This window comes from Camelus bactrianus, chromosome X (genome assembly GCF_048773025.1).
Source record: "Camelus bactrianus isolate YW-2024 breed Bactrian camel chromosome X, ASM4877302v1, whole genome shotgun sequence".
NCBI lineage: Eukaryota > Metazoa > Chordata > Mammalia > Artiodactyla > Camelidae > Camelus > Camelus bactrianus.
The window spans coordinates 38939373-38952203 of NC_133575.1; the positions used below are offsets into that span (position 1 = coordinate 38939373).

At 35.6% G+C, this 12831-nt stretch overlaps 1 protein-coding gene across 2 annotated transcripts in view; it reads right to left on the reverse strand.

Moving 5' to 3' along the window:
* The window catches only part of DGKK (diacylglycerol kinase kappa), a 147786-nt gene that overhangs the window by 77470 nt on the left and 57485 nt on the right, over positions 1 to 12831 (reverse strand). For both annotated transcript variants that reach the window (XM_074359278.1, XM_074359277.1), the window contains exons 5-7: positions 3144 to 3279; positions 2566 to 2672; positions 2122 to 2247 (exon numbers count right to left, since the gene is read on the reverse strand). In XM_074359278.1, the coding sequence (XP_074215379.1) occupies positions 2122 to 2247; positions 2566 to 2672; positions 3144 to 3279 (369 nt within the window). The remainder of the gene's footprint in view (positions 1 to 2121; positions 2248 to 2565; positions 2673 to 3143; positions 3280 to 12831) is intronic.

The window sequence follows — 12831 nt, forward strand, 5'->3', positions numbered from 1 at the left end:
ACTAAAACAGACACATAGGTCAATGGAACAGAATAGAGAACTCAGAAATAAGCCCCCACACTTATGGTCAATTAATCTACAACAAAGGAGGAAAGAATATACAATGGAGAAAAGACAGTCTCTTCAATAAGTGGTGCTGGGAAAACTGGATAGCCACATGTAAAACTATGAAATTAGAACATTTTCCCTCACCACATACAAGAATAAACTCAAAACGAATTAAAGATCTAAATGTAAGACCTGAAACAATAAACCTAGAAGAAAACATAGGCAGAACACTTTGACATAAGCCATAGCAATATTTTTTGGATCTGTCTCTTAAGGCAAAGAAATAAAAGCAAAAATAAACAAATAGGACCTAGGTAAACTTAAATACTTTTGCATATCAAAGGATATCATCAATAAAATGAAAAAACAACCTATAGAATGGGAGAAAATATTCGCAAAAATAGGACCAATAAGGGTTTAATATCCAAAAAATAGCTCATATAACTCAATATTGAAAAACAAACAACCCAATCAAAAAATGGGGAGAAGACTTGAGTACACATTTGACCAAAAGAGACATACAGATGGCCAACAGGCACATGAAAAGATTCTCAACATCAATAATCATCAGAGAAATGCAAATCAAAACCACAATGAGATATCACCTCACACTTGTCATAACGGCTATGATCAAAAAGTCTACAAATAACAAATGTTGGCAAGGATGTAGAGAAAAGCGAACCCTTGTACACTACAATATGGAGATTCCTCAAAAAACTAAAATGAGAACTACCATATGGTCCAGCAATTCTACTCCTGGGTATATATTGGAAGAAAATAAAAACACTAATCCAGAAAAATACATGCACCCCAATGTTTATAGCAGCATTCTTTATAATAGCAAAGATATGGAAGCAACCTAAGTGTCCATCAACAGACGAAAGGATAAAGAACAAGTGGTATATATGTACAATAGAATATTACTCAGCCATAAAAAAGACCAAAAATTTGCTATTTGCAACAACATGGATAGACCTGAAGGGTATTATTTTTAGTGAAGTAAGCCAGACAGAGAAAGACAAATACTGTATGATTTTACTTATATGTGGAATCTAAAAAATACAACAAAGTAGTGAATATAACAAAAAAGAAACAGACTCACAGATCTAGAGAACAAACTAGTGGTTACCAGTGGGGAGAAGGAAGGGGGAGGGGTAAGATAGGGGTAGGGGATTAAGAAGCACAAAGTATTATGTATTAAACAAATAAGCTACAAGGATATATTTTACAGCACCAGGAATATGGCCAATATTTTATAATATATATAAATGGGGTATAATTTTTAAAAATTGTGAATCATATGTTGTATACCTGAAACTTACACATTATAAATCAACTATACCTCAATAAATTAAAAAACATTCCATCAGAATTGGATAAAAAAAAAGTCTCCAGGTGTTGTCAAATGTCTCCTGGGGAGATGGGCAAAAATAAACCCAGTTGAGAACCACTGGTTTAGAGGCATGGTAATATTGCAGTTTAGAGCACAGTTTTTGCAGAATTATGTATGAATCAAGACTCTTATTTACTGGCTGCATGACCTTGAGCAAATCACTTTACTTTTCTGAACCTCACTTTCCTCTTCTGTAAATGGGGACAGTGAGGGCTGGTTTAGGATTGTTGTAAGGATTAAATGAGATCATGTATATAAAACACTCAATACATAGTGGCAATAAAAATGTGGTAATATTATTAACCATAATTAATTAACGATTATAATTTCCTAGGAAATAGTGAATGAGGGAAGAAGTTTTCATAAGGGCAGACTCAGAACTTATTTTTTTAATTGTCCATACTATTGTAAGAGAGTTCAGCTTTTCCCATTTGCAAGTAGGCCTCACCATTTGAGACCCATCAAAGATAAGAGGGAGCATTAAGTCTTCATCTCAAAGACTCCACAGCCAATTCTGGAAAGGCAGGATACTGAGATCTATACTATGGAATCTGTATAATCTGTTTTTGGGTAAGGGTCTCTGAGATTTCTATCTATGTGTATGCGCAATCAAACTTCAACCCAACCCCTTCTCTAGAAGTCAAGTTCTCTAAGTATCAAGGAAATGGGAAGAGTCTTACCGTAGAATGACACCAGAGACACCGGAAATCTTGAAGTCTCTGATAACTGCCACAGTTCTCATGACAGACTGCGCACTGAGAACTGACAGACATGTTTCCTTCTACCCATTGATGGGGCATAGTTTTCTGAAGGGTAAAAAGAGACAAAAGATAGAAGTTAGTGATATAAGAAGAGGAAGGCCCAGCTGGGATAACCCCATAGAGGATACTAGGTAACCCCAAGGAATTTTTACATCATCCTGCCCTCCTAACTCCAATGCTAGTGACCAATGACAGGTGGGAGTTGGAGGCAGCTTTCCTTCTTCTAGATTGTTTGGATCATGAGCCTGGGGAAGAAGCCTACTTAGGTTGCCTAGAAAGAGGAAGATGTCTTCCTTCCCCTTTGTGTCCTGGCTGAAGGGGAGATGGAAAAGGTGACTATGAGAAAGCATGGCTGGTACTTACCACTTCATCTGCTGGCATGAGGAGGTCATCAGTGATAGATAACGTATTCCATTTGCAATCTTTGCTTGCTCTCAAAGCACATAATCTGTGGGACTTCACTTTGCACACTGTAAAAAGAGGAAGAAAAACAGTGGATGTGAATCTGGTGACAATGAAGATTCTAATTTATTTCCCTAAGCTGTTCTAAAAGTTAGAACCTAGATGCATCTAAGTAGAAGTGACCTAACTCTAAAGTCCTATTCTCCATATAATTCAGTTTCCTTTTATCCTTCCTGGTTAAATTTTCTACTATCTGACTTGAATGGAAATTAATGGTAAGAATGAGGTGATTTCTGTTTTCCCAGCCCTGTGACCGTATTGTCCAATCCTCCCAGACCCAACCCTCCATTTTGATATATGATAATTCCTCCTCATGCCAGTTTCCTTCTAACTCCTTTCCTCAGTCTGTTAAGTGTTAGGGTTAACCTTACACTAGAGTCAGTGACCTAGGGTGAGTCAGTGATTCTAAAGCCACACAAGTTCCTTCATCTCGATCTCCACCCACTGAGCTCCACTTCCTAAAGGAATCAGAAAGGTACCTTCACAGATGATAACATTTCTTGATAAGGCAGGAATGCTCCCCCGACAAACATTGCAGTGCTGGGTGCGGGGACTGTGGCTGGAGTACCAATAGTGCATTCCAACAAGGAAAGGGTTGTTTTCTGCTGCAGGTATCTAAAATAGATCAAAGAAAAGAAAGAATAGAGAGTTAATGACAGAGGTGGATTAGGGGAGGCCAGAAATTCTGCTGCTAATGCTGAAATGGCCAGCTATAGAAGGTGTCAGAGCATGGGAAGAGGAAGATGAAAGTTGGAGCTGATACCTAAAAATCTCCCACCTCCATTTTTTCCCCCAGTGGTTTTGGAGAGTGAAAAAGAATGGGGGCGAGTAGCTGGAATAGGAACTAAAGGCAGGAGTGATGATCTTTATTCTGCTTGGCTAAACCATTGCACTGGTTTAGCCTAAGCAAAATTAGTTCTGTTAGCCTTGGCCTTGGCTCTCTTTGAGTAGTCAGCAAAAGGAAGTGGTAAGTTGGACATTCAGTGATATCTAAGTCCTTTAGCCAGGCAAGAAAGGGAGGAGGCAGGGCTCTGACTCTGGCCTAAGGAATGCTCGTTAGGCTTTTGCTCACTCCTGGAGATATATATGACTCTTCCTGGCCCTACCACTGCCAGGTAAGAAGAGCATTGCATTGCTGGGACAAGAGTTTCATTTCAGAATCTTCTGGCCCAAGCATTCTTTTCTGACTACCATGCTCTGACTGCCTATAGCAGTTTCCTGATTAATAAATTTGATTCATTCAAAATTCATTAAATATTTACTGAATCACTACTCCATGCTTGACACTTTTCAAGGCACTTGGGATATAGTGATGAACAAGTCAAAGTGTTGGCCACCATGGAAGGGTGTTCTGTTTGGTGTCCTCTTTTATGGTATTGAATTTGACATTTACTATTAACCTGCCTGTGAATGCTGTATTTGTTTCTCACAGCCTGACTCTCACGGCTGTGGGGCAGGCATGGGATATGCCAGCAACTAGTTTGGGGATTAAAGAAGAAGGGGAGGGGTGGGCACCAAAAACTCCCAAATTTGTTCTGGGCATGTGTTCCATGGGACACTTCCAACTTTTCTCTAATTCCTGTCAATGTCAGATCTCTTCCTTCTCTGCCTCCCTCTGGAATGTAGACATAGGTGTATACATTCAGATTTTTTATTTTTGACACTATAATCGATTGGGTGTGTAAAGGCATAAGACTTTAAAATGAACTATATATTCTCTCTGATACCAGTTGATAATGGTCCGTTAGAGAGAGAGAGAGCGTGAGCATTTGAGCTATTGAGGGCTCTGGCACATTTAGTGTTCAACCTTGATCAATTTATAGGGATTAGTCATCTAAAACATAGCCTGCACATGGTACTCTCTGACCCCTCCTTCCCCCTCTGGCATGCTTTTTATGTGCTAAGCTACTGTTGGACTGACTAGGAAGATTCTGGAAGGAAAAGCTACTTTTAAGAGCTAAAGGTTCACCTGGTATGGTATCACTTTGTGATTGTATTATATTTTGCATACTGAGACTGTGGCAAAGTTCTATGAAGACCAGAGTAGAGAGGAGAGAGTCCTGAAGAAGTGACATGGTCTTGGCTTTGGCATAGTGAGCTTCCAGCCTCTTTCTATGTCATAAACCACTAGATCATAACTCTATGAATACCTTCCTTCCCTCCAACCTGCTTCTCTTCTCCCATAATTACTAATAGCTACTTTGTGTCATCTATGAAGCTAGGCACTACAGATACAGAGATGAATGACCCCATAGTTCTTGTCCTCAAGGAGCTCATAGTCTACTATAGGAGACAACTTCTTAAACAGTATAGAGTGACAAGTGAGCTCTCCTTGAATGTTCAAGATTCTACAGGACATGTAGAAGAAATGAAGAACTCTGCCTGGTAGAATACTGAATTTCATGGTTCAATTAGCTACAGAATATAAAAGAATATATAAAAATGGACATTGTTTTGGTTTAGCCATGGAAGAGATGGGATTTATATTCCTTATGTGCATGTACAAGGAAACTTTGATGCATACAACGCTGGGTGAGCGTCTCCTGTCAAAATATGTTTAAGTACATGGTACCTGGGAATGTGACCTTATTTGAAAATAAGATCTTTATATATGTAATTAACTTAAGATGAGTTCATTAGTGATTAGAGTAGGCACTAATCCAGTGACTTATAAGAAGAGGGATATTTGAACACAGACATAGGAGAGAACACCATGTGATGATAGAGGCAGAGACTGGAGTGATGTGTCTACAAGCCAAGGAATGCCAAAGAATGTCTGTAATCACCAGAAGCTAAGAAGAGGCAAAGAAGGATTTTACTCTACAGCCTTTAGAGAGAGAAAGAGCACAGCCCTGCTGACACACTGATTTGGACTCCAGAACTGTGAGAGAATAAGTTTTCGATTGTTTTAATTCACCCAGTTTGCAGATTTGTTATGGCGGTCCTAGGAGATTAACACAGTATGATATTACCTTTCTAATAGTTGACACAGATTAACAATCCACTTTGAAGACAGATGAAAAACTCATGTATACAAACCCTGGTTCTCCAAATGCTGAGGAAGGCAGTCTGACTTAACGGCTTTCAATGTGTGGTTGTTGGGTTTTGTGTTTGATTTTTATCCTCTCTAAAATACTTAAGGGAATACATTCATGCAGAGACCATCACTCCAATCAAATTCTTTACTGTTTTAGGGCAGCTAAGGCTATCTCCATCTCCTGAATCCCCTTTAGCATAATCTAGAACCCAGATAGGTACAATAATTATTTGTTTATTGGTTAAAGGAGATCTTGTTTGTCCAGGTGTTCTGTAAATTCTAAAGCAAAATCCAAATGTGAGGACTTAATAATATTAAGTATTTGCAAAGTGCACAAAAGTCTCAAATGAATCACCCCACAAAGCACAAAATTTTCTAAAGACGTCTTTCCTTAAAAGAATCTTGTTTAGGATGGCTTGTGCTTAGATAAAACAAAATTGGTGGTTTGGGCTGTAACTTGAACTCAACTTCTTTGTTATACCAAGGCTTTGGAAACTACAGAATGTTAGGGCCTTCCAGGTTGGCCATTGGTGGGGTGATCATATCACCCAAATCAGGACACTCTGAAGAGTGAAAGGGGGAAGTTTTAATATGTAATTATGCTGGGACAATAAATGTAAACTGTGTTCATCCTGAGCAAACCACTAGCCATAGAGACACCATATATGAGCTAGACAGTCATTTAGCCAACTTTAATCTATTTGTTGATCTATACAACCTAGTTGTCTGGCTTAGTATCACTTAGTTGTCTATCAGACTACCCCATAATCACAAGGGGTGGGGACTAGAGGAAATAAAGGAGATAATTAATTAGGCAAAATTTAAGATGCCCTTCCAAGAGTATGGATTAAGAATTAGGAGATCTAAGATCTCAGTTCTGCCACAATCAACTATGTGATTTTAGGCAAGGCAGCTGATCTCCTCTGAGGTTCAGTTTTCTTACCTGCTTAATGAAATCTTAGAATGATAAGCTTTTCAAGTTGAAAGGAATGTTGGTGTTCATCTAGTCTACCCACCAGAAAAACTAATTTTCTTTTTTTTTTAAGTGAATGTAGAAGTTGTGGTACATTTTTACAATGGAATACTATTCAGCCATAAAAATGCCATTTGCAGCAACGTGGATATCCCTGGAGAATGTCATTCTAAGTGAAGTAAGCCAGAAAGAGAAAGAAAAATACCATATGAGATTGCTCATATGTGGAATCTTAAAAAAGAAGAAGACAAATGAACTTAAATATAAAACAGAAACAGACTCACAGACATAGAATACAAACTTGTGGTTGCCAGGGGAGAGGGGGGTGGGAAGGGACAGACTGGGAGTTCGAGATTTGTAGATACTGACAGCTATATATAGAATAGATAAACAAGTTTATACTGCATGGCACAGGGAAATATATATAAGATCTTGTAGTACTTCATGGTGAAAAATAATATGAAAATGAATATATGTATATTTATATATGACTGAAAAATTGTGTTGTATACCAGAAATTTATATAACATTGTAAACTGACTATAACTCAATAAAATAAAAAATAAATAAGTACATAAATGAAAAAAGTGAATGTAAATAATTAAGGTATGTCTGACAATTAAAATTGTATATATTTAATGATTTGAGATACATATATACTGTGAAATAATCACCACGAATCCAGTTAATTAACATACCACCTCAGAATGTTACTACTTCCTTTCCTTCTTTTTTCTTTTTGTGTTGAGAGCACTTACAATCTTTCCATTTAGCAAATTTTAGTATAAAATAAATGATCGCTACTTATGGTCACATTATTGTACATTAGATATCCAAAACTTATTCATCCTGCATAACTGACACTTTGTACCCCTTAACCAACATGTCCCCATTTCTCCCTATCCTCAGCACTTGGTAACCACCATTCTACTCTCTGCTTCTGTGAGTTTAACTGTTTTAGATTCCATATATAAATGATAACATGTAGTATTGTCTGTGTCTGGCTTATTTAATTTAGCACAGTGTCCTCTAGGTTCATCCATGTTGTTGCAACTGGCAAGATTTCCTTCTTTTTTTAAAGCTGAACAATATTCCATTGTATACATGTATACCACATTTTCTTTATCAATTAATCCATTGATTTAATCCATAAATCCACTAATTTAAATCCTAAATTAAACATTTAGATTGTTTCCATATCTTGGCTATTGTGAATAATGTTGAAATAAAAATGGGAGTGCTGATATCTCTTTGAGATCCTGATTTTATTTCCTTTGGATATATACCCAGAAGTGGAATTGCTGGACCAAAAGGTAGTTTATATTTTTAATATTTTGAGAAACCTAATACTACTTTCCATAATGGCTGTACAAATTTATACTCCCACCAAAAGTGCCCAAGGTTTCTCTTTTCTCTACATCCTTGCCAGCACTTTTCATCTCTTGACTTTTGATAATAGCCATTCTAACAAAGGTGAGGTACTATCTCACTGGTTTTGATTTGCATTTCCCTAATGATTAATGATGTTGACCACTTAACTTGTTAGCCATTTCTTTAATTAAAAATTTTTTTATTGAATTATAGTCAGTTTACAATGTTGTGTCAATTTCTAGTATACAGTATGTTTCAGTCATACATATACACACATCCACGTGTCTTCATATTCTTTTTCATTATAGGTTACTACAAGATATTGATTATAGTTCCCTGTGCTATCCAGTATAAACTTGTTGTTTATCTATTTCTCAGGCATTCAACCAGCTTCCAGTAGCTTTCCTTTTCTAATGTGGGCCCAACTTATTACAACTGTTTACAAAGGGCTGGCCATAGTATTTTTTTTTAGCCATTTTTATGTCTTCTTTTGAAAAATGTCAATACAAGTCCTTTGCTCCTTTTAAAATCAGATTATTTGGGGTTTTTGGCTGTTGAGTTGTAGGTGTTCCTTATATATTTTGGATATTAACCCCATGTCAGATATATATGGTTTGCAAATATTTTCTCCCATTCCTAGGTTGCCTTTTCACTCAGTTGATTGTTTCCTTTGCTGTGCAGTAGACTTTTAATTTGATGTAATCCCATTTGTTTATTTTTGCTTTTGTTGCTTATGCTTTTGGTATCATGGCCAAGAAATCATTGCCCCAGTCAATGTCAAGAAGGCTTTTCTCTGATTTCTTCTAGCAGTTTTATAGTTCTAGGTCTTACATTGAAGCTTTAGTTGATTTCTGTATATGGTGTGAGATAATGGTCTAATATCATTCTCCTGTGTATCAGTATCTAATTTTTCCAACACCATTTATTGAAGACTATCATTCCCAATTTTGTGTTCTTAGAACCCTTCTCAAAATCAGTTGACTGTAGAAGCATGGTTTTCTTTTTGTGCTGTCTATTTTGTTCCATTGGTCTATATGTCTTTTTATGCCAGTAAAATACTGTTTTGATTACTATAGGTTTGTAATATATGTTGATATCAGGAAGTGTGATGTCTCCACTTTGCTCTTCTTGCTCAAGATTGCTTTGGCTATTTGGGGTTGTTTGTGGTTCCATATGAAATCTAGGATTGCTCTTTCTATTTCTGTAAGGAATGCCATTGGGATTGGGATTGGGATTGAGACTGCATTAAATCTGTAGATCACTTTGGGTAGTATGGCTATTTTAGCAATATTAATTCTTAATCCATGGACATGGGATGTCTCTCCATTTATGTATGTCTTCTTTACTTTCCTTCATCAATATTTTGTAATTTTCAGTGTACAAGTCTTTCCCTTCTTTGGTTAAGTGTATTCCTAAGTATTTTATTTTTTTTTCTTACTATTGGGAATGGGCTTATTTTCTTAATTTTTCTTTTGAATAGTTCATTGCTTGTGTATAGAAACCCAAGAGACTTTTTGCATGCTGATTTTGTATCCTTCAACTTTACTGAATTTGTTTGTTAGTTCTAACAAAAACTTTATTGCATCTTTAGGTTTTTCCACATATATGACCATGTCGTATACAGAGACAGTTTTGTTTCTCCCTTTTTAATTTGAGTACCTTTTATTTCTTTTTTTGCCCAATTGCTCTGGCTAGGGTTTCTAGCACTATGTTGAAAAGAAGTGGTGAGAGTAGGCATCTTTGCATTGTACCAGATCTTAGAGGGCAAGCTTTTCAGTTTTTTCTCATCAGTTATGATGTTATCTATATGCTTTTCATATATGACCTTTATTGTGTTGAGGTAAGATCTTTCTGTACCTATTTTGTTGAAGTTTAATGAAGTATGGGCACTGAGCTTTGTCAAAAGCTTTTTCTCCATCTATTGAGATAACCATGTTTGATTATGTATATTGTTTGATTTCAATATATTGAAATCTATATATTGTTTGATTTATGTATATTGAACCATTTTTGCACCCCTGGGGTAAATTCCTCTTGGTTATAGTGTATAATCCTTTTAATGTGCTATTTAATTCAGTTTGCTAGTATTTTATCAAGGATTTTTGCATCTATGTTCATCAGGGATACTGGTCTGCAGCTTTCTTTTCTTTTAGTATCATTGCCTGGTTTTGGTAACAGAGTGATGCTGGCCTTATAAAATTAATTTGGAAGTATTCTCTTGTTTTTTATTTTCTGGAAGAGTTTAAGAAGAATTGGTATTAATTCTTTGAATGCTTGGTAGAATTCACACATGAAGCCATCAGGTCCTGGACTTTTCTTTTCTGGGGAGATTTTTGATTACTGATTCAATCTCCCTATTAGTTATTGGTCTGTTCAGGCTTTCTATTTCTTTCTGATTCAATTTTAGTAGTTTGTTTCTAGGAATGTATCAATTTCTAGGTTATCTAGTTTGTTTATAATAGTTCCTTATGTTCCTTTTTATTTCTAAGGCATCTTTTGTAATGTCTTCTCTTTCATTTCTGACTTTATTTGAGTCCTCTCTACTTTTTTTTCTTTACTCTAGCTGAGGGTTTGTCAATTTTATTCATTTTTTAAAAATTACCTCTAGCTTTGTTGACTTTTTATAATTTTTAAAATCTATTTGATTTAGTTCTGCTCTGATATTTATTATTTCCTTCTTTCTGCTAACTTTGGGTTTATTTTGTTGGTTTTCCAGCTCCCTGATATGTGACGTCAGGTTGTTTATTTAAGATCCTTTTTTTAAATGGAGGTGTTAATTGCTATGAACTTCCCTCTTACAATTACTTTTGCTGCATCCCTATGTTTTGTTATGTTGTGTTTTCATTTTTTTTCTGAAGATATTTTTAAAATCCCATTTGGATTTCCTCTTTGACCTAATGATTGTTCAAGGGTATATTATTTAGTTTTCATGTATTTGTTAATTTTTCTATTTTCTTGCTATTATTGATTTATATTTCATTCTGTTATGGTCAGAAGAGATACTTGAAATGATTTCCATTTTCTTAAATTTGTTATAACTTGTTTTGTGACCTAACATGTTATCTTTCCTGGAGAATGTTCTATGCACCCTTGACAAGAATGTGTCTTCTGGTGCTGTTGTGTGGGAATTGCTGTATATGTTAGGTCAATATTGTTATTCAAGTTGACTGTTTCTTTATTGATTTTCTGTCTGCATATTCTATCCATTATTATAAGTGGAGTATTGAAGCCCCCCATTATTATTATATTGATGTCAATTTCTGCCTTCAAATCTGTCATTATTTGCTTTATATATTTAGGTTCTCTGATGTTGGGTGCATATGTATATTTATAATTATTATATTTTCCTGTTGTATTGACCATTTAATCATTATATAATGCCCTTCTTTGTTTCTAGAGACAGTTTTAGACTTAAAGCGCATTTTGTCTGATATAAGTATAGCTACCCTTGTTTCTTTTGGTTACCATTTGCATGCAACATCTTTTCCATCCCTTCACTTTCAGACTATGGTGTCTTTAATTCTAAACTGAATCTTGTAAACAGGGTATTTCTGATCTTTTTTAAAAAATCAATTCAGCTACTCTATGTCTTTTGTTTGATGAACTTAAATCATTTACATTTATGGTAATTATTGATAAGTGAGAACTTAATATTGCCATTTTGATCATTGCTTTTTATATATCTTGCAATTATTTTGACCCTCTCTTCCACTCTTGCTGTCTTCCTTTGTTATTTGATGATTTTTTAAATAGTGATTTGCTTTAGTTTTCTTCTCTATGTCTTTTGTGTATCTATTATAGGTGTTTTGTGTATGTGCACGTGTGTGTGTGTTTAGCTCAAGGCTTGCTTAAAATATCTTGTAGTTATAACCTTCTATTTTAAGTTGTTAAGAACTTAAACAACAGTATACAAAAATACTTTTACTCCCCCCTAACACTTATACTTTATGTTCCTGTGGCCAGAGTTTGCTTTTTAAATATTGTTCATCCATTAACAAATTTTTATCTACTAACTTTTACATTAGGGTTAAAAGTAATTCATGCACCCTTATCATTAATGAAACACCTTTGGCAGGTGAAATATTTCAGCCTGGGAGACTTAAAGAAAGAATAAAAAAGAGACAATTAGAAATAAGGAGCTGCTTAGAAGACTAGATTAAAAGGCTCTCTCCTTCTAATGAATTGTCATGGAACCATGGACCATGAAAACAGGAATGGACCATAAAATCATCTAGACTCCAGATTCTAGATTCTGAAGCATCTTTAGATCAATTCACATAGCCTTTATTTGAATGCTTCCAAATATGTAGAACTAAGTTTCTTGCAAAAGATTCTATTCAATGTTCCTAAAGCTCCAAATTTTAGAAAAATTTCCCCCTAATCTTTGGCCTATAAGAACTTTTGAACATTCAGTGTGAGCTTCAAGAATATCATCAGCTGTCTCTTGAGGTAGAAAGCTCCCTGTCTTTGAAAGTATTTAAAGCAAACTAAACAATTTCTTCTGGGAATATTGTATAGAAGATTAAATTTTCATAGTGCCATCAACAGGATGGCAGACTAGACATTCCCAATGCTCTTCCTCTCCCCCTCAGAAACAACAAATTTATTTTTGTTTGCCAACTACATGCCAACTAGAATAGCTCTGAGAGAGCCCAAGAATATAACAAAGAAGCTGCAGAAATGCTATGGAGCACAGAGACAGAATGGTCCCATAGAAGTGTAGTAAGCAGTTTACCTTCATTGCCCCATCCCCCAGTCTGGCAGAGTTTGGGACCAAGAGGAATCC